General features: G+C 37.4%; 2 protein-coding genes and 1 long non-coding RNA gene across 4 annotated transcripts; 2 read left to right on the plus strand and 1 right to left on the minus strand.

Annotated features, from left to right (window-relative positions):
• Window positions 1–1375: 1375 nt before the first annotated feature.
• Window positions 1376–3507, plus strand: stk19 (serine/threonine kinase 19). Its single transcript, XM_057346242.1, has 6 exons — window positions 1376–1754; window positions 1861–2006; window positions 2116–2351; window positions 2455–2552; window positions 2702–2849; window positions 3365–3507. Exons 1-6 carry the CDS (start codon window positions 1667–1669, stop codon window positions 3438–3440), a joined length of 792 nt encoding a protein of 263 aa, XP_057202225.1. The 5' UTR covers window positions 1376–1666; the 3' UTR covers window positions 3441–3507.
• Window positions 3508–7500: 3993 nt separating this feature from the next.
• rac1b (Rac family small GTPase 1b) lies at window positions 7501–16802 on the minus strand. The gene is made up of 6 exons (XM_057345938.1): window positions 16567–16802; window positions 9966–10037; window positions 9761–9878; window positions 9583–9645; window positions 9239–9398; window positions 7501–8891 (listed from the first exon to the last, which is right to left on the minus strand). Exons 1-6 carry the CDS (start codon window positions 16599–16601, stop codon window positions 8761–8763), a joined length of 579 nt encoding a protein of 192 aa, XP_057201921.1. The 5' UTR covers window positions 16602–16802; the 3' UTR covers window positions 7501–8760.
• A 2117-nt stretch (window positions 16803–18919) lies between these two features.
• LOC130561730 (uncharacterized) lies at window positions 18920–20073 on the plus strand. Of its 2 annotated transcripts, none has more exons than XR_008963859.1 (3): window positions 18920–18978; window positions 19694–19758; window positions 19961–20073. It is a non-coding gene; the product is annotated as an uncharacterized LOC130561730 (long non-coding RNA). The 2 variants fall into 2 exon arrangements; XR_008963858.1 differs by having other exon boundaries at window positions 19958–20071.
• Window positions 20074–22139: the final 2066 nt, after the last annotated feature.

The raw sequence follows: 22139 nt of genomic DNA on the forward strand, positions 1-22139 counted from the left end.
GGCTAGCTGCAAAGAATACATCTCCATAGCAACTTAATTTAGCCTACTTTCATGCAACTGAGTCACGGCTGCTGAATTCATCTAGGATAACTGAAACATCCCATCTTAATCCCTTATATTGGTTTTGCGCAATACCCCTCTGCACTTTATTTTTGTTTATTTTGTGGCAATGTCACAACACTATCTTCTTAAGCTGTCTACAGCTACTTAAAGGGTTCTTCACAGCGATGCTGAACCATTTTTGGTTCCTCCAGGAACCATCCAGTCAAAGGTTCTTTAAAGCCACAAAGAACCTTTTGTGAAACAGAAAGTTGCTTCAGATGTTAAAGGTTCTTCTATGGCAGTGATCACCAACCCTGTGCCTGGAGATCTACCGTCCTGCTGACTGCAGCTCCAACCCTGCTTCAGCACACCTGTCTGTAATCATCAAGCAAACCTGAACACCTTGATTAGATAATTCAGGTGTGTTTGATTGGGGTTCAGGGCTGGATTGGCCATCGGGCATACCAGGCATTTTCCCGGTGGGCCGATGTACTTTTTGGGCCGAAACGGATGCATGGGCCAGTTAGACGGACGGATTAGAAGTGTGAATCGGGCGCGTATGCACGGGCGACAAAAATGGTGGAGGGCCGAAGCTGGTCAAAAATGCCAGGGCCAAATTAACGTCCGAGTCCAGCCCTGTTGGCATTAGAGCTGAAATCTACAGGACGGTCGATCTCCAGGAGCAGGGTTGGTGACCACTGTTCTATGGCATCGAAGAACCATTTGAAACATCTTTTTTTAAGAGTGTATCTGGGTTGTGATGATTGAAGACAAAGGGGCACTTGAACTAACTTGTCTAATTGTATGATAATCTAAAGAACAAACATTTAAAATACATGTACATATATTCAAACCAAATAAACTCAAATATATCAAGCATTGTGAATAAATTACTACCACCACACTCTATGGCCTAATGGTTAGAGTCGGACTCGTGATCAGAAGGTTACCGGTTCGATTCCCAGGGCCGGTGGGTAACGACTGAGGTGCCCTTGAGCAAGGCATCTTACCCCTACTTGCTCCCCGGGCGCTGCAGTGATAGCTGCCCACTGCTCCGGGTGTACGTGTGTTCTCCACTTGCTGTGCGTGTGTTCACTACTCTCTGGATGGGTTAAATGCAGAGGTCACATTTCGGGTATGGGTCACTTTCACTTCACTTCACTTTCACTTATTAGACACACATTTCATTGCCTGTTGTCTGGCTCACGTCTGACAGATGGTCAGAACACAAGATTTAATTTAATTAATATTCAATATCTGTATATTATTTTAAGATTTTTCGACTCTTCTGACGTGACCATGTACAGTCGCTAGAGGGCAGTAGATGGGTGTATGTGCCTCAGATCATTAGAGCGGAAGTAGAAGAACAGTCAGCCAGCTGTTGGGTTTGTCCAAAACAAACATGTAAACTTATCCATCAGAGTGTTAAAACAGAGGTCAAATCTTACTATTAACAGTATTATCATCGTCAAACGTCCTTTTTTATTGTTTTCGGGAAAAATGTTAAATACGTAAACAACTTTCTCGCTATTTCTTGCTAACATCCAAAGGTACTAAGAAAAATAACTTGCATTCATATGCGTTCAATATTATCGGTATTTTAGCGCAACCAAACCGACAATAAATGAACAGAAAAAGAGCTTTGATCGCGAACACTTTCTGTTTAACGAAGAAACGCAGATGTGGAGGAGCAGACAAGGGAGAAAGTCACGGTAGGTTTGATCCGATACTGTTGACATTCGAATTGGAGTTAATAAACTAGTGAAAATTCCGAGAAAATGATCTTTCTTGGATGATGAGCAGTCGTTTGTTCAACAGATGGAGCGGCTGATATCAGATCAAGCTTGCAGTACCTCATGACACTGTTTTCACGCAAACTCTTCAACGACACGCTTCCTCCTGTGGTCTTCAAACATCAACTCTACAGTTTACACAATGACAAAACCTTAGTGGATAAGTTGCTGGTAAGATGCGGTGCCTATAAATAAATAAATAAATATGTGGTTACTGAAAGGCATTGACATGTTTTGCTAGATTATTTAATGATAAAGAGTTTGTTCTTCATCTTGGCAGAATGAATTTAGGGAAAGCGGTGAGCTGTTGATGTTCCAGCTGGGATTTGACTCTGAGGCCTTTGGTTTGGTGTTCACTGAAGACTACAGAGCCAAAGTGCTGCAAGGAGAGGCAGGCAGAGACACCCGTGCAACAGTGGAGAAATTTCTGGATAAACTAATTCCCACCTGCTCAGATTTGAGCTTTAACAAAGACAAAATGTTAAAGGAGTTTCTCTTCACAGACTCCGAGATAACGTAAGGTTATTGTTATGACTTAACGGTATATCAAAAATAATTTTCTTTCTTTTTTTAACGTTACTTCTTTGGTTCTTAAAGCAGGATGCTTTTCTACCTGCAGGCAGCTGGTTAAATCAGGTGTACTGACTGTAAGGGATGCAGGTAGCTGGTGGCTTTCAATCCCAAACTCTGGCAAATTCATCAAGTATTTCATTAAAGGTTGGTATTAATACACGAAATGAGATCAGTGATTATTGATGCTTTTCCTCTACAGTTAATCCATCGGACGGAGACCGATCAAAAGCTATTGATCTTATAACAAAAATGAACATGACAAAAAGTGAAACTGAAATGTCTCATTCTCACAGGACGCAACGCTGTTCTTGGCATGGTAAAGAAATCCAAGTACAGTGAAATCCTGAAGGATGAATTAGAGGGCCGTCGCACACCTTCCCAGGTTAAATTCCAGATGAAGTATCACATTCATGATATTATTGGTGCAGAGTTAGTAGAATGGTAAGACTGCTGTAAAATGTAATTCATTTAAACACCATGGTTGTCCTCATAAACCTGGTCATATTTCACACTACAATCAAATGAAATGTCATAATGTCACAGTGCAAAAAAAATCTATTTTCTAATTGATATATACATCCAATTCTCATTGCCCTCCAATCCATAAATGAGCGACGCCGTCACAGCGAGGCACCAAATCGCTTATAAAAACTTCCACCCACTCTGTTCTTCTCTGATGGAATGAGCCTCCACTCTAGCTACAGAATCCCTCACAACCGTTAAAAAAACATCTGAAAACATCAGCCATTGTCCTACTTGTAAAACGTCCTGTAAACTACAGTATTGTTTTTAGCTCATTGACAAAATGTTAAATGCTCTCTGATGTGTAAGTCACTTTGGATAAAAGCGTCTGCTAAATAAATTAATGTATTTTTGTTCTTAAATGTTTGTGGCATATCACCTGAATTGTTATTGTTGCATAGATATGTCTAAAACATTTTTTTTTCTGTCTGCAGCATACAAACAACTTCAGGGACGTTATTGCGATACGTGGACGGAAATATCAATCACCCGAACACTCACTTGTCTTAAATTGTACAGAACTGAATAAACTGTATATTTACATTTATTGCCTTGTCTTTTGGTTAAAAGAAAGAAAGAAATCTTGCCAAATGTCAGTTTTTTTTTTGTAGTTAATCTTTGTTAGTTTGCCAGTCATAACAGTCATAAATGATAAAAACATTTAATATACAGTCAACAGGACATCTAAATCAACCTTATTCACTAGCCTAAAAAGTAAAATGTCATGGTTTTTAATCTTCCCTCAAAATGTAATAACTTGATACTCCTCAGATATGACTTGGTCATCTAGACTGTGTAGCTATTAGTGTGTTAAACAACTGCAATGTAATATAATTCCTAAATTCATGTATACTAAGACAGTGACTTGGCACAAATGGCACAATACTGTGTTTTTAAGTAAGGCAGAGCAATACAAATTGGTGTCAGACTGAAGAGAAGTCTAGTGACCGTATGTGGCAGTTATGAAGTGATACAGAAAATCACTATTGGCTGCTGCTGTATCTACAGTTAGGTCCATAAATAATTAGACAGGCACTTTTTGTTATTTAGCCGTGTACCAAAATGTGTTCAAGTTACAGTTATATAATGGGTATTGTCTGGAAGTGCACACTATCAGCTGTATTTAGAGTGTATTCACATCCAGATTAACTGAAGGGTTTAGGAATTACAGCTCTTTATGAAGCACCCCCCTTTTTCAAGGGACCAAAATGAATTTGACTGTTGAATCAAAAGCTGTTTTATAGACAGGTGTGGGCTTTTCGTTAAATAATTTCTTCATACATGAAGCATGTTAAAGGTCTGGAGTTGATTCTCTGTGTGGTGTTTGCATTTGGAAGTTGTTGCTGTGAACCCACATCATGCGAATGTGAAGTGAAACAGACCATAGCTAGATTTCAAAAACTCAACAAATCCATCCGAAAGATGCCAGGAACATCAAGAGTCGCCAAGTCAACAATTTGGTACATTCTGAGAAGAAAACACCGCTGAGATTGGTGGATGATGACATTATCCTCTCCATGATGCTGAGATCACCAGTGTGTTGTTGTTTCTCAGAAAGTACCAAATTGTTGATTTGGTGACTCTTAATGTTTCTGGCATCTTTCTGATGGATTTTTTGTGTTTTTGAAATCTAACTATGGTCTGTTTCACTCAATAGCAGCAGACACATGCTTATTTTAACAACAGTAGCGCAGGTGCGCAGAGCAGATAAATGGAGACACAACAGTAAACAAAATCCAGCAATTTTAAAGTATTTGTATCTGTCAGTCTGTTTACTATATGTCTCCAACCTTTCGACCAGATTTGTGATATTTTATGAACCATAACGTTTTTATTTACATTTAGCATTAGCATTATTGATCAGCATGTAAACATTTGTGACCTTGTGAAAACTAATCTAATTAATTATTAGATCATCAACCATCAAAGATTAATTTCAAGCATTAATTTCACTAAGATTTCAATCTTTAAAATGGCATTATTCAGTCAATATTGAAGATATTGTTGTTATATTTTCACAGAATATATATTTTATGTAGAAAACAGTAAAAATACTTTTTCTGGGTTTTCACAAGCAGGGTCACATTTTGTAATGAACAACATTCTAAATTGGGAAATTATTTAAAGATAGAAGTAGTTCTGGTATGAATGGCATGTAAAGGCTAATGTAGTAGGTAAATGTGCTTTCTGTTTACGATGAGAACATTTTAATTGTTACCCCTTACAGAAGAGACACATGAATTTCACACGTTTTTTACATGTTTTTCGCATGTGATCACATGTATACAACATGTGTTTAACATGTGCAAAAAAACATGTGAAATGTGTGTTTTTGGAACATTTTGGTCTGAATTCCATGTGAATTCCCATGTGAAACACATAGGATAACATGTAAAAACCCATGGGATGACATGTGCAACATGTGGTGACATGTGAAGAACATGTGATCACATTTGGAGACATGTCACACGTTATCCCATGGGTTTTTACATGTTATCCCATGGGTTTCACGTGGGAATTCACATGGAATTCAGACCAAAATGTTCCAAAAACACACATTTCACATGTGATCACATGTTTTTTTTGCACATGTGAATTTCGTGTGTCTTTTTTGTAAGGGACATTACATTTGTTATTTGTATGTTGTCAGTAGTTTTTTTTATTTAAAAATATTAATGATCAGACTTCTATTACAGTTTTTGTCCATTGCTTGAACACTTTTTGCAACACTTCGGCTCATTGTGTCAAAACTTTACACACAAGCACACAAGACACAACACTGGGAAGTAAACCATTCACATCTATGTCGAATTGAAACTCTGCTATCAAAACCTAACAATCCTTTGTCAAAATCTCACTCTGATGGCAAAATGATACACACTTGCATCATATGAATACACTTTCAGATTAGCAGCAACACTCTAGTGTACTTTATATAAAACACTGCAGTCTTTAATGTTCACTGTTTTTATTTAGTTCATCAGTTATCATTCTGTGAAGCTCAATGCAACACTTACAGTTTTTGTTATGTTTCTTCTCCAACAAAGGTTTTCACAACAACCAAAAATGAAAGTACCGAAAGGTTACAAATGACATCACCTCAATACTGTACATCTCAGTACTACACTTTACAGTACAGTACAGTAAATGCAGTAATGCAAAAATAAAACCAAAAATACACTACTGTAAATGAAAAACAAGCCAATTGTGTGTGGGTGGGATTATGGATCCTGCCGTCTGTTTGGGTCTGGCCACGGGATCTCATCAACATCACAAGCGATATTTTCTCCTGCTAAGCAATGGGGAAAATATCGCCTTGTGTGCCGAATCCATCCATGGATTGACCTTACCTCAATGTCTCCGCATGCCTCTTCCATTGCCTGTAGAAGAGGCGTGCGGGCATGTGGTTGGCGGTCATATACGTGCCATCTCCAAGCGGAAAATATAGGGTTTAGAAATGGTCAGAATAGAATACAGTCTGGAGTAGAGAGTTGAGGACATACCTGTTTTCCAGTCTGAATGTCCTTATGATGGATGCAACTGTGAACCGGCTTAGATGTGGGTGGACTCTCTGCCCAGCTTCCCTCATTGTCAGGCCATGATTTGTCACATGATCCACCAAAGTTGCTCTAATATCATCTGAAATACTGTTCCGTGCATAGCCTCTTCGACCACGTCCTACTCCTCTCTCTCTTTGTCTTCCTCTACCTCTAGCTCTCCCTGCCTCCATGCTTGCAAAGTTCTCAAAATGGCTCAACTGAGGCCTATTTATGGCTGGCTGATTGGTGTTCAGTTTTGTAAGTAAGATTTTTCAGGTGTGTGTCTAAGTGTTTTCAATCACCCAATGTGTTTTGTATTTTGAATAGATGTGTTTTCTCAATGGTACCCATTAGATTTCATTTATGAACGAAGTGTCTTATGTGTGAAATAGTGTGTAGTGTGCAGAAGCAAGTGTGTTGCAGAATTGCAACTAAAGTGCAAAGCAGCGCTTTTGTTTAAGGTATGGTTACACTGTGTTTAAGGTATAGTAACAAAAGCTTCAAGTTTTGTTACTTTGGTCTAAGCATGTGTCTATAGTGTTCAAGCAATGGGCAAAAAACTGTAAGAGGGCATTCCCCTAAAGCCACAGAGCCTACAATACATACATACTGTGGATATCAAATTATAAAATAAGTGGTCTGATAAAAGATCATATCTTATATATACTGTATACTGTATATATACTGTATATATACTGTATATATATATATACACATCCAAGTGGGCTCAACTGATTAAATATTTATTTAATTTAAAAAAACATTGTCCAGACCTCCGTTTGGGAGAAAATATAAAGACGGGACCTTTTGGAACTTTAATTGAATACCCCTGTCCTAAACCCTTCAGTTAATCTGGATGTGAATACACTCTAAATAAAGCTGAGTGTGCACACTTTCAGACAATATACATTATATAACTGTACCTTAAACACATTTTGTTACACAGCTAAAATAACAAAAAGTGCCTCGGTCCAAATATTTCTTGTCCTAACTGTATAAAGAAAAAAGTGAAATAAAACCAAACATTTTGAGGTTTAAACTGAATTTGATTTTATTATCTCAGTAAAGCAGGTGATATTACGATTACCCTAAAAACAGGGTTACAAACTGGCTATAATTGTGCAGATACAAATTGCTTGATAGGGTGATCGCAAATAATGCACATTCTGTACTTGTGCCTTAGGACAGTGGTTCAAGTAAATATGCACAAGTAGTGTTAAAAGAATACAATGCACGTTGTGCCATTTGAATCAATCAGACGAGCAAATGCTTTCAACAGGTAAAACCCATTTGACAGTTACATGTTAGTACATAAGTAAAATGCTAGATAAAAAATATGAACTTTAATAGAAATAAACTATTGAGAGAAGATAAACTTATTTCACATAAACACATTCCTGTAGTGTATGCTCTTGACAGTAGTCTACTTTTATTTTGTAACGTTATTATAGGACTTATTCAATAGGAAGGACCTTGGGATGAAGATGAGATTGAGATACTGAGGATTCTGGAGCCCAATTACATAACCTGGTGGTGATGAAGAAAATGTCAAACAAATGAAAAAATATATACTTTGCATAAGTTTTTAGCATTCTAAGATGTGAGAGTATTATAAATATTTATTTTGATTCTGGGATGAAATGACCCAGTTTGTGAGATTTACCAACTGTATCATATGATCACATACACATGAATGTGGTCACAATTTACTGTGTAACCTCCAAACAAAAAGCAAACTGTGCACACAAAACCTCAATGTAGCATTAAAAAAATCTGATCACCTGGACACCTCATCCCTCCATAAACAGTGATGGAGTAATGACTTCAATGCTGTCTCAAAGTTGAGTTGAGAGTTGAGTCTCTAGAATCATTTTACTGGCAACCCATCAGCCTTTAATTTGCTTTTCAGTTTGCAAGCCGCAAATAGGAAGTAAAAAGTGACATATCTAGCATGTGCATTGCGGCAGTTCCTTATGTAGTGCTATTTGGCAAGATCATCATTCCTTTCAAACAAAGACTGTAAACAAAAAAATGGATTTCAATGGAAGGAATCAACTTCAGGACATTCTTAACATTATGAATGTAAATATCCATTAATCAAAAGGCCGCAAGTAGTGCCACACTACGTGTCTGTCTATAGCAGATGGGTTGGGAATTAATTTTACTATATCTATTAATAATATTGCTGCTAAAAGTTTGATGAATGTATAAAGTTGTAATGGTAGATACAATGGAGGAGCAATTCTCCCCCTAGAATACAGTTTGGATCACAGCGATGTACTGTCATTGCTTTAGAGCAGGGAGCATTTCCTCTTCCTTTTCTTAACTGGGGGAGGACACAGTACCGCCCGGATTGCCTCATCAAAAACCGTCTTTAGGCCCCGCTGAGTGAGCGCTGAGCACTCCAGATACTTCACAGCCCCTGAAAGAGGAAAACAACTAACTGTGATGTAGCTGAAAACAATTTTCTCTCATTTTACAATGTATGATTTGCATGACAAGAAACTGCTAAATAAATTCCTGAGGGCTGATTACTGTGGACACAGGATTTAGCAAACTGCAACAAAATTGTTCTCTTTTTCAGATTTGAAAACATTACCAATTTGATATCATTTATTTATCGATTGGAGCTTTATTGATCAAATATTGATACTGTATTGTAATGTTAAAGTTTTGATTTATTTGTTTTTACTTTACGGTCTGTGTTGTTTTTCTTTTCGATTTGGGGGTAAAATGCGACCTGGAAATTGAAGGCTTTTATGCACATACCGATCTCTTTGGCCATGGCAAGGCCCTGAGGATAGGTGATGGGAGTGAGCTTCTTCTCCTTCAGCTTCTCAATAGTGTCCTTATCATCTCTCAGATCGAGCTTTGTGCCCACCAGAATGATTGGAGTGTTTGGACAGTGATGTCTCACCTCTGGATACCACTGGAGAGGCACATTCAACAATTTCTATTCAAACATCTGATGCAGGTAAGAAATACATACTGCAACTCCAGTTGTGCATGTTCTAGGCTAAAGTATTATTTCAGAAAGTAAACTCTCTTATAAAGGTCTACTAGGAAGTTATAGAGTACTAATTTAGCAGGAAAAGACAAAAAGGCAGGCTTACCTTCGCACGAACGTTCTCAAAAGAGGCAGGACTCACAAGTGAGAAGCAGATGAGAAACACATCCTATGGGACAAAAACAGCCATAAAAGATGATATTTAAAAAAATCATCATCCACGCAGCATTTTACGGTTTCATGCATTGCTTTGGATGGGGTGGCATGCAGATCGGTTATCTTACTGTCTGTGGGTACGACAGGGGGCGAAGTCTGTCGTAATCCTCCTGTCCTGCTGTATCCCAGAGACCCAGGTTTACTGGTTTCCCATCCACCATCACATTTGCAGAATAATTATCAAATCTGTCAATGAAAAAACAATGCAAATCAGAACAATTATTTCTTTGACTTCAGATGTGTCAAGTTCCTTAATATGAACGTGCAACTCACACTGTGGGGATATATTCTCCAGGGAATGCATTGGTGGTGTAGCTGATCAACAGGCATGTCTTACCCACAGCTCTGAAATGAAGAAGATACACCATGATTACCATGGCACACTACAGGACGGTGCCAGGAATAACTAGTTTGTCTAGTAGAGCCTGCCATTTTAATGGACATCATTTGGTCCCAAGCTTTTAATAAAGCAGTCAAAGATTGCTGAGGTTTGACTATGAGGCATTCACTTAAAGCCATTTTGATCTCAATGAGCAACAATTAAATGTCCTGTTTCCATGACACGCAGGCCAGTGATAAATAATGATTTATTTGGTGATTGTGACATGACAATGAATTCAAGCAGAACATTGTAAAAACTATGCTAATAAATGCTAAGACGAAAACAGAAAAACATAGCAAAATGAGACATCTTCTTTTTCAGCATTTGTTTTCTGTGTTGATAGATCTGATCCAAATGATACCATCCTGCCGACAACGCCATATGGTAGATTATACCATCTTGTTATTTGATCCAAAATGATACCGGGTGTATTTTTGGGCGATATTCTCTATAGTCAGATCGTTCTATCGCCAGCCTGTGGTTTGCCGATACACGATAGTAGCGAGGGGCGGGGCAATTTACACATTTATCTATGACAAGCTGGATTTGTGGACGCCAGGGGGTGCTGCAGCGTCAAGCGAAAGAAAAACTGAAACAGTGTGAAAGATAAATAAATAAACGAAGACACTATTTGCACCAGGTCCGCCCACCAATATGTGATTGGAATAGAGAAAATGTAAGAACGACTTCATTTTGAACAATGACTCCAGTGGCATGAGGTGTAAAGTCTGTGTAGCGTGACAAGGGAGGCCGGGAGTCTAATCAAACTCTCGCATTTGTTTTCAATAAAATTGATTTAAGACTTGAAATTCATTTTTATTTATAAAGTTTAGGGTAAGGTTAGGGGTGTAGGGCTTTAATATCTCAATAAGTTGCTATTATTTTAATAATTTCCTAAAATATGATGATTTACACACTGTTATAATTGCATAATTTTTAATGCACAACAATACTGAGGTGCAAATAGTAACGTTATTTGCCACTATTTGTATCAATAGCATCTAACTACTATTTTTACTTAATGCAAAGAAAATACAGCTATTTTAGGTTAGAGTAAAAAGCATTGCTGCCTGGGGCGGGCTATTTGTAACATTACTCTGTGTGAATAGACACTCCGTAAAAATGAAAATGTTTTATCAAAAATAAACATAATACATTTTATTCATGTGACTATTCATTAATATCCATTGAAAACATTAATAACGTTAATGTTTTTGTTTTAATAACGTTACTGTTACAATGACACAAGTGTTTCATGACGTCACGGCGTTAGTGAAGGTCAAGTGTCACGAGCGGTCTTGTCCAAATGGCGCAAAAATGAATTTCAGACTTTTTTTACTGAACATTTATGTCCTCATGCAGGACTTCAGCAGCGTCAACCCAAAAAGAAATGCCACTTTCGGAGTTTGGTATGCAGGCCAGCAGTAATGTAAGACAGTTATTTCTTGATTTCAGATTGTGGCTAATAGGTCTACAGGCAGAATGTGTAACGTTACGGGTTGATTTCTGTGCTGTCGCCGTGCAGCACTCAGTTGTGTTTAATCGCGTGACTGGTTTGTCAGGTTTTTGTTTGGGTGGTTAAGCTGCTGCCCCGCAGCTAGTTTTCGTTCAACAGATTGTGCTTTGGCTAGGCATACATGTAACATCCGTTTATGTGTTTGTTTTTATGCTGTATCCTAAAATCACACTGGGATAGCAACACATTTTTGCCTCCGTTATTTATTAACATTAAACTTAAGCGACTCGCCCATGGCACAGTCATAACTTGCCCTGGCAAAAAAAAATCACAGCACCCCCTGCTCAAAATATGTTCCCGCGGCTATGCTCATGTGTGACTGCAATTAGCATTCTACCAGAGTGTAAATTCAGTGCAGCTGGCAAAATTGTTACTTCCCACCGCAACCTTTTCAATGACAGAAAGTAAACTATTGCTGTAAATCAATATCATTAATCCAAATGTGTCAATGTGTCATTGCCGCCTGCGTGCGCTGTTATTACTTGATTTCCTAACAGGAACAACTCGTGCGCTGGTTTTAAACCCTGACGCGCATAGCAATTCCTGCGAATTTAAAGCCCTAGCCATGCGCATCACAAGCTCTCTCGTGCTCAGAAAACTCAATGCAGCACATTACAAACTATCTTTGGCGTGAGGAAAAGCCAGAGCCGCGCGCATCACAAGCTCTCTCGTGCATCACAAGCTCTCTCGTGCGCAGAAAACTCACAGCCATCACATTACATTACAAACTATCGCTGGCGCAAGGAAAAGCCCGAGCCGTGTGCATCACAAGCTCTCTCGTGCGCGGAAAACTCATAGCCAGCACTATGGCGTTAGAAATTGGACAAAACTACGTGAGCGTGTAAACACAGCGCAGCTGCGTGAGCACACTGAAAACGCTTGCGCGTAAAATGTGAACCTGTAGATATCGCAAATCTCTAACTTGAACACGAAAACCAAGATTGTGCACGTAAATCAACACTTGCGAGGGGAAATAACAAACCCCCGAATCAAAGCAGATCGCTCACGCACAGTATTGACTACACGCGCAAGTAGGGATGTAACAATTCACCGCGAGCCGGTTGAAAATCGATTATAATGTGTGACGATTCAAATCAGTTGAAATGTGAACTGAATCGCAATACATTTTTTGAACAGCAGGGGCCGCCATGTTCACTGCAAACCTAAACGTGGACATGCTGATATTTCTTAAATGCAAAAAAATCCAAGAAAAGCACAGACAGTATTAGTTTGTTTATATTAAAGATACTTTTTCTATTATTAATTTGTTTTAAAATTGCAGTTTAGTTTTGTTATTTGAAATAAAAAATATTATATAAAGAAACGTGAAGCATTTAAGAAATAATGCAAGGGAAGTTGTTCATTTCTAATTTGTTTCAACTCATTTTTTAAAAATAAATCGTGAGTAAATCGTGAATAAATCGCATCGTGAGATCAGAATCGTGAATCGCATCGCATCGTGAGCTGAGTGAATCGTTACATCCCTACGCGCAAGTGCTACTCTACGCGCGCGCGAGCTGGGATTCTTCGCGTGCGCGAGTCATTTTGACTTTTGGCACTAAGGGGGTGGGACACTGCGATTTTGTGACAACAAATGCAATTGGCCCTGCTCTTTTCTGGAACTCCCGTTGTGATTGGCTGTTGCTGTCGCCCTCAAGTCGATGAGAGAACAGGAGAGATGGCAGAGAATTGGGAAAAATTGGATCTAAGGAATTCCCATTAAGTAATATTTTATATGTTGGCCCAAATGCAGGAAAACGAGTCATCTTAAGATTCAAACAGACGGAAGGGGTTCATTCATGCAGAGCGCATTGTTGTAGCGGGCAGCGACAAAAAAATGCGGGGATTGGCACTGATTAATAAATGTATATATACACATGGCATGCGTCAGAAATGAGCTGGTATAGTGCCGATATTGTATGTTAATAGTACATGGAGGTAGGGCTGAAACGATTCCTCGAGTAACTCGAGTAATTCGAATACAAAAAATCAGAGGCAAATTTTGTTGCCTCGAAGCCTCGTTTAATCCATTTAACTACAGTACATAAGGAGCACTGCGTTTCCCCATGGAGCGTTATTACTAACGCACAGCCCGCTAAACTCTATTCATGTTACAGGGCTCTCAAGTCTCACGCATTCACCACGAGACACATGCATTTTAGTCTGTTCACACGTATTTCTCATGCTGATAAATAAATGATAGCTTATTGAAATGGTGAACTGCTATTTTACTTTGTTTTAGTCTATTTTGTGAGCGAAACTTGTTTTCCAGCTGCATTGAGTCCATCAAACTAGATGCGGACTAATGTTAGTGGATGCCAAATCCTTTTATTTACACACATGCCATCTGTCTGTTCTGCGTGTCTGAGTGAATGAACTGCACAGTTTAATGTGCTTTAATGTGCTCATGAATTTGTCTGCGCTTTATGAGGACATGAACTTCATCTCCAAAGTTGCTCAGAGTTTATTTCAGAACATTTTACTGAGTGAAGCTAACACACTAAAAAATAAGCGTCTTCTGATGACCTGCCAAAATAAAAGTCCGGTTAACTCTGTATTTTTATGTGGACAAATATATTACTATTTAATAGTAAAAAAAGAAACTAAAACTAATTTAGATAAACTAAATGCATCATGCATAAGCTGAAGTTAGTTGTTTACCTTTAAAATTATTCTTTCTGTTTTTATTAATGTTTCTTATTTATACATTTGTATTAGGCCTATATTGCATTTTGAACGTAATATGGCAATGGAATGTACTAAATGGGTTTAGTTTTCACAGATATTAATGTATCCAATTTCAGCAATAAATGTTAATTTTTCTAAAAAGGAAACAAATTAGTTGTTCATTTTAAGAGACCTGTCTTATTTTCTCTTGTATATTTAGAGTTGCTCTTTAATTTAAAAAAAAGTACTTATTATCTGAATACCCGATTAAACGATGGAAAAATCAGTAGAATACTCGATTGCTAAAATAATCGATAGCTGCAGCCCTACATGGAGGTAAAGGCATTATTTAAGGTCCAAACCTGCATTTTAAAGTGAAAGTGAAGAACGGTGTCATCACTATAGCAATCAATTCTATAAAAAACTATACATAGGTTTTATATATACATATATGTACAGTGAGGGAAATAATTATTTGATCCCCAGCTGATTTTGTAAGTTTTTTATATACATAACAAGCTGACTTAGGAGTACTTTCTTAAAGTGACAGGACTAATCTGTGGTCCATATAGGCACATAACCAATCTGTGGAGCCAGAATTCTTGCTAGTTGGTAGGGGATCAAATACTTATTTCACTGACTGAAATGCAAATCAATTTATAACCTTTATAGAACATTTTCCCCTGATTTTTTAAATACTCTGTCTCTATCAGTTAAAATAAACCCACCATAAAAATTATAGACCCTTCATTTCTTTGTAAGCAGGCAAATTTACAAAATCAGCAGGGGATCAAATAATTATTTCCCTCACTGTGTGTGTGTGTGTATGTATATATATACATATATACAGTATAGAACATAATATAACTAGATAGAAATGAATATAATCTTATAAACTAATAAACAAAATATATATAAAAAGTAGTAAAGAATAATAAGGGTAAGAAAATAAGGAATGTATGTCTGTATGTAAGTCAGAATTTCATCATCTTTAGAAAATACACACACACAAACAGGTTGCTTTTAAGAAATTCAGATCCTACGATCTATCACTGTGAATCATGTTACTATTGTGACTATTAAAACCATTGATGTGACGATGACTGTTTGCTTCTTTTCAGGTACTGACATGCTCCCAGGTGTAAGATCAGAACAGTATGACATATCAAGGGTGGAGAAATGCTTGACTAGTTCATAAAACAAAGCACAAAGTCCAGATACAGGTGATAAACTAATGCAATGAGAACTCTTATGGCTACCTGTAGCTATTTTGGGTTATTTGTACCCATTGTATTTATTTTATATGGAGTGTGTTATTTGAAGGACAGTATTAATGTTTGGTTTAGTTTGGATGCATGTAGGCCTATATTACAATTTTCATGGCTAATTTGTTATTGGGCATTTTCTTTTCCCATAAATCTGTTTTAACTGCCAGAGAATGCATTTATTATTGAACCATATGTTTAGATTTTCCTAAACACCCTTTGATGAAGTCTAGACAGCAGAACAGTATTAGTCTATGTACAAGTTTTCTATTTTAAAAAGGGAAATAAATATGCATGGACGTGACAAAAAAGATCACCATTTTTGGTGTCCTACAACATACTTTGTAACCAGAAGCAATAAAACCCAAATGGAGAAGGGATGACTCTTCATAGACCACAAAATAGTTATTTTATTTTAATTATCATCTGCCAATTTATGAGGAATATGGACTGTTATGGGTGAGACAATTCTTGTCTAAATAAAACAGCAGCACCTACCTGACTACACAAACTCACGCTTTAAAAATAAAAAACCTTTACAAAATTCACATAAGTATTTAAACCACCAAATGTTGACATCGGAGTTGTTGTATGGCAAAAAAAACCCCTCTGGTACTGGTAACGTTAAATATTCAACAGGCGTTTAGGAAAATATAAACAGATATTAGTAATACTATACTAATTGTAATTCATTAATCCAATCTTATATTACTTATACTTTAATAACCCATGGTTAATTTTGATAAGGTAATGCACTGTTTTAATGCATAACAGTACATGTTTCTCATTATAGCTAGTAAGCCGGCTACCCTGAGAGCGATGGGTGCATTACGGACACGTTAAGTGATCTTGAGACATAATAACATGCTCGCAGAGAGTACACGTGACGTCACAGAGAGTTGAGGGTTCGAGTCCATTTATGATGCCAAAAATGCGAACTACACAGCTCAGTGCATAAAACATAGTCAGTGTCTGAAATTTATTTATTTAAATAAATTCATGACGAGCAACAATTACCACAGAAAAGACATTAGAGTAACTCACCCGTCCCCGACAACCACACACTTGATGGCCTGCATTATTACTCTCGCCTAACTCGAAATTAACAAAGTCAAAAAACGATATTGATAAAAACACGTATTACAACTGTAAAGTACGACGATCGTATAAGATCCGTTTTCGTCCTATTCTCATTCCCACACACAGGAACGAAGTCGAGTAAAGAAACTTTGAAGCCACCACCCAAGACAGGAAACTCCTGCAAAAGATTTACCAGCGCACTTCCGCTCTGTTTATTCCAGAATAAAAGTACTCGATGTTCTATCGCGCCTATCTGTCTAATATAAAAAGAATGTAAACTAGCGTTCAAAATTTGGGGTCACTCACGTATTCTTTATTCATATATTTACAATATTTCGAATAATAGTAAGTTATATTTTTGTTTGTTTTCTATTTTAAAAATCTCACGTGTAGTCATTTCATCTAAATAGGCGGCTGCATATATGAAACAAAACCACCTAACCCTAAAAAAATTCCAACAAAAGGTTTCTCAGCTGTTTTTTGTAGTATTAGGTGTCCTTAATAACATACTAAAAGTTTACCAAAGTTTGACCACTAGAAATGTATAATTTTCAAGATGGGCAAGAAGCGTCCAAGATGGGCAGGAAGCCCTTAAAATATCCTAACTCCTTCATTATTTGACCTAGCCAAGTAATCTTGGTGTCTAACCCTATGTTGTCTGGGTCTATGAATCCATTGGACTTGTCTAAATTGCACTGACATGATTACAAACTTATGGAATACATGATTTTTGTGAGATTACTGTAAGGTTTTATCTTTGTTTGGAGTGAACCAGAGATGTAAACGATTTAGCCTATGTCATTTAACTCCTACTCAGTACGTGTTTTTGGACACATTTTTGCTTAAACACAGACTTGACATTCAATGTAAAAGTTATTGCACCCAAAAGTAACTTAAATTGGAGTTGTATAACTTTGATCATAAATCTGAATTAGCCCGAACAGAGGCCTGTTACCTCTAAAATGGTCACTCATTTAAATTTGAATAAGATAATACATATGTAATGCATTCTCTATAGATGTTTTTAGTATAAAGGTGGCATTATACTAAACCCAACAAAACTAAATTCACAATTTTCAGCAATTCAGAAGATTGTGGAAGAGAATACTGACATTTGATATTGCTTGCCTCATTGAAATGTTGTTGGCAGCACAGTGTATACCATTTTGCTCAAACAAAATTCATCCTTGACTACTTAAACCTCCCACCCAGATTTCTAACACATGAAAAAGGCCAACAATGTAAGTGTGTTAAGAGAGGATGACACTGTTGAATTAGCTTGAGGAAAAAGTACACTCCAAATGCAATTTTGACCATGAGTCATGTTGTTGTAAACCAAGAAACTTGCCCTATTTGCTGTAAAAACTTAAGAGATGGCTCTGATGTGGTTGAGGTTCATCAGAAGGGAGCTGATGGAATAAACAATGCAAGTGTACAAAGAGGCGATGACGTACACAACCAGGTGATTGAGAGATTGAGACATCTGTCCACCAGCAAATGTCCACGAAAAGCTCTTTGCACTGACTTTCCAGTCATCATGTGCTGGACGGCATTTGATCCATAGACAACTTCCATAATGTTCCTGAGTCCTGTTCCTTCCATCAGTGTGCCTATTGCACCAAGTAGGTTCATAAAAGTATGAAAACCTCCAAGCATTAAGACTATGCTTTTAAGGGGACTACTCTGTGGTGCATCCATGATCATCTCTGCTGCTTTCCAGTACAGTGGCTGATCAAACGTAATAACGGGTGGAGCATTGTGTTTAATAGCCAGGTCACAAACAAAATCCAAGGTGGACAAAATACACGTTTTGTCTCCAGAGTACAGGTCAATCATTGGAAAGCAGCAGAGATGTATGGAGACAGATCAGTCTCAATAATAATACATTTACAAAACACAATTCATAAATTCACAGCACAATTCACATTCACAAAATCAGATTCGTAAATTCAAAACACAATTCATAAATTCACAAACATTTCCCCCAAATGCTCACACAAATATATCTCGCAGAAATAAATTCAGAATGTTTTCACAAATATGTATAAATCATGTTCTTGAATTACTTTCCGGTAAACATTTGTGAATGTTGTTACATGTATTTATGGATTGGTGAATCTGCATTTGCAAATCGTCACATGTGTGTGGATTGCTTTGAATTTGTGTGTGGTATTTTTGAGACTGTCCTGCCACGGTGAGATTCAAGCTTAACTTTTTTTTAAGGATGGCCTGTTCAGCCAATCGCGTTGAGCTTTTGATCCACCAACCAAAACGCTCCTTACTGAAGTGACTCGAGAAGCTCGATGCTGCACAGTATTGTGCAGTGTGCCTGCATCGGTTCAAAAACAGAGAGGGACGCAAGAGCACACTCAACAAGTAAGTAAAGTTTACTTTTTATACCTGATGCCACTCTATATCTCATAAAATATTCATAAAGCTTGTTTTTGTTACTGAGCTGGCGGTGTTGAATTGAAGGTGAACATGTTTGAACTGGTGTTTGTAAGAAGACTGTTGCAGTTACCAGAGCCTTTAAATTTCAGTCGCCACAAACTTTGCTCTTGCGGTTCACTTAATAAAACATTTAAACAGATGTTGACACGTATGCCTGAGCGATAAAATAAGAGTAATTTTAAATATTGTAGTTGGGGCTCGTGGGCGTTGGATCCTCTGCTGTTATATTTTAAATGCTGGCAATGTTTTAGTTTTACCTCTTCAGGATGTCATCGCGATTCGCAAGACAAAGCATATTTAAAGCTTTGATATGTTAATGAAAGAAGGGAATTGGCGTGGAATATGACTTGTGGTGATAGATAGTTTCAAATATTGAATTTCAGCACCAAAGCACATTTATTTCAGTATTTTTCGACCACATTTGTTTCTGAAATGACTGCATTTCTTGTCTTTTTAACATATTAGTTGATCTCTCACATCCAGTCAGCTTTAGTTAATGTGTATTGGTAGATAATAGCTACTTAGATTTATATGTTCTAACTGCAGTTAACTATACTAACAATAAACTTAGATACATTGATGAATTTAAACTGTGCCACACAACTTAAACCTCTGACACATTGTTCTCTCTCCTTAATAGGAGCTGATAGAAAAGTCTAAGCAAGAGATTTTCCTGTAGTCATGCAGTCTCAAGTTTCAGTTGTGGTGGGTGTTGTTATTATTTATTTAATACAGGCAAATAATACAACAAACACTACACATGTACAGTAGGACCGATTATTATTTCGTTATTGTTATTATTAAGCAGGTAGTCTGTTACAGAGACTGAAATGACATAAGCTTATTATTTTTTTTTTTCACTCTTAAATGTGGCTTGTTAACGGGTGTATGTCTTTGTTTTCAGCAGGATGGCTAATGAGTGGAGTGATGAATTTTCTGGTAGAGTGATGCAGTTTCTCAGTGGGGTCGTTGGACTGGTGGAGTTGCTGGAGCTGGTGGGGTGGTTTGATGATTAGCCTGTAAGATAGAATTGAATTGAATATTGTCTGAAATTAGTTATAAATTCATTGTCAAGTGCCAAAGTGCTATCACATACAAGGCCACACATTTTCACTAATTTTTAAAGCAGATATTAATATGATGTAAAGCACTTGAGGCACTTGATATAATATGGACAGTTTTATATCATAAATTCATACATTAATAATAATGCAAAGACAAGAGACCAGACAAACAAGTGAAACAGATACATACCCATGGAACATATTTCAACTTCACTATGTCACAAATATTTTATGTTTAACTACATTGCTACATTTGCTTGACAGTTGGTTACTTACTAAATTAACTTGACTTTTTAGGTAACTGTTGCTGTACTGGAGACATTTAGTTTTTACTATCATCACTGGCATAAAATTAAAAGGATGCAATGGCTATTTTCATGTTTATGCCTTTTCTGGTCTCCTTTTTCTACCTGTAAGAGGTTTAATGAGTGTGACGACTTTCCATTCAAGGAAAGGCTCATCTACTACCTGGATATATTAACAAATGAAATGTTTGTTGCCTTATTTATTTTGCAATTACTGCCAAATGTATTTATTGTTGCTTGCATCCACTGATATTTACTTGTTTTGCATGTTTATGTGGATGTCTTATATGTAAGCATTAGTATATAATTACGACTATGTTATGTATTCTATGTTACGTTCTCTCTTAAACTAAACCCATTCCTTTCACTGAAAGCTGTTTATTCAAAATGTCACTACTCACTATTGCTTTTCTGAAGAAATAAAGTCTGTAAACACTGCACCACTGGTTTGTGCGTGTGCTATGTGGGGGTCTGAGTGAAAGATGCATGCTTTGCAGAATCAGATCCAGAAACAACGTCGCAAAACAACATTAGACAATGTGTTGTTATAAAGATTTTCTGTTCGTTTTAAAACTATGGCGAAACAAAGTAGACGTGACAGGTTGTCATAGTCTAAATGGCCGGAACGTTCATATTATAACTATAACTATATTTGCGTCCACACCAGCGGACGACAACGATAACATTGTGTTTATTTTAGGCCTGCGTGCTGCAGTGTTCCCAGTCAGTAAAATGAATGAAGATGACCTGCTGCTGCTGCTTTCGTTTTCGTTCCCGAACGTCTTTTCTCCAAAATATGACAGCAACAGCTGGATGATCGCTCTGACACTTCTCTTCCAGGGAGGCAAAAATGCAAAATATGTGTTTGGTTCGTCATGTCAAAATATGTGTTCGTCGCGTGAACTACGTGCAATCACGTATCATGTCAAAATACGTGCCTGCTTTAGATGTGTCCAGAGGGTTTATTATAAAAGAGGTGCTCGCGTTTGCTAGATACTCGCTTAGTCTCGTGTGTAATTATAGTTAAGTGTTAAGAGAGTGTCTTACGAGTATGCTGTGAATGCGAGCGTCTCTTGAGACGCGACTAAAACATATTTTTGACATTACGAGCCACACAAATGACGGGCTACATACATGGTTTGATGAGCTTCGCATTCGTGCCTCCCCGGAAGAGAAGTCACGGACCGTCACTGAAAGCATATATTTTGCCAGCTTTCTCAGATTTATGTATCAGTGCATTTAATGTGTTAATATTTAGAATTGGCTGCAAATACTGTAGCTTCAGGGGTTTGCTCAAACAGACTGTCAAAGTGTGGCGACTGAAATTTAAAGGCTCTGGTAACTGCAACAGTCTTCTTACAAACACCAGTTCAAACATGTTCACCTTCAATTCAACACCGCCAGCTCAGTAACAAAAACAAGCTTTATGAATATTTTATGAGATATAGAGTGGCATCAGGTATAAAAAGTAAACTTTACTTACTTGTTGAGTGTGCTCTTGCGTCCCTCTCTGTTTTTGAACCGATGCAGGCACACTGCACAGAACTGTGCAGCGTCGAGCTTCTCGAGTCACTTCAGTAAGGAGCGTTTTGATTGGTGGATCAAAAGCTCAACGCGATTGGCTGAACAGGCCATCCTTAAAAAAAAGTTACGCTTGAATCTCACCGTGGCAGGACAGTCTCAAAAATACCACACACAAATTCAAAGCAATCCACAC

This window comes from Triplophysa rosa, linkage group LG11 (genome assembly GCF_024868665.1).
Source record: "Triplophysa rosa linkage group LG11, Trosa_1v2, whole genome shotgun sequence".
Classification (NCBI taxonomy): Eukaryota; Metazoa; Chordata; class Actinopteri; order Cypriniformes; family Nemacheilidae; genus Triplophysa; species Triplophysa rosa.

What these genes read in the sequence shown, in the direction of transcription:
- stk19 (XM_057346242.1), top strand. Translation starts at nt 1,667, where the DNA reads ATGAACAGAAAAAGAGCTTTGATCGCGAACACTTTCTGTTTAACGAAG. An exon ending in AGACAAGGGAGAAAGTCACG is followed by an intron (nt 1,755 to 1,860) that starts GTAGGTTTGATC and finishes TTTGTTCAACAG; the next exon opens with ATGGAGCGGCTGATATCAGA. An exon ending in CCTTAGTGGATAAGTTGCTG is followed by an intron (nt 2,007 to 2,115) that starts GTAAGATGCGGT and finishes TCATCTTGGCAG; the next exon opens with AATGAATTTAGGGAAAGCGG.
- rac1b (XM_057345938.1), bottom strand. Translation starts at nt 16,601, where the DNA reads ATGCAGGCCATCAAGTGTGTGGTTGTCGGGGACGG. An exon ending in TGTGTGGTTGTCGGGGACGG is followed by an intron (nt 10,038 to 16,566) that starts GTGAGTTACTCT and finishes TCTTCATTTCAG; the next exon opens with AGCTGTGGGTAAGACATGCC. An exon ending in TGCCATGGCCAAAGAGATCG is followed by an intron (nt 8,892 to 9,238) that starts GTATGTGCATAA and finishes TTCCTCTTTCAG; the next exon opens with GGGCTGTGAAGTATCTGGAG.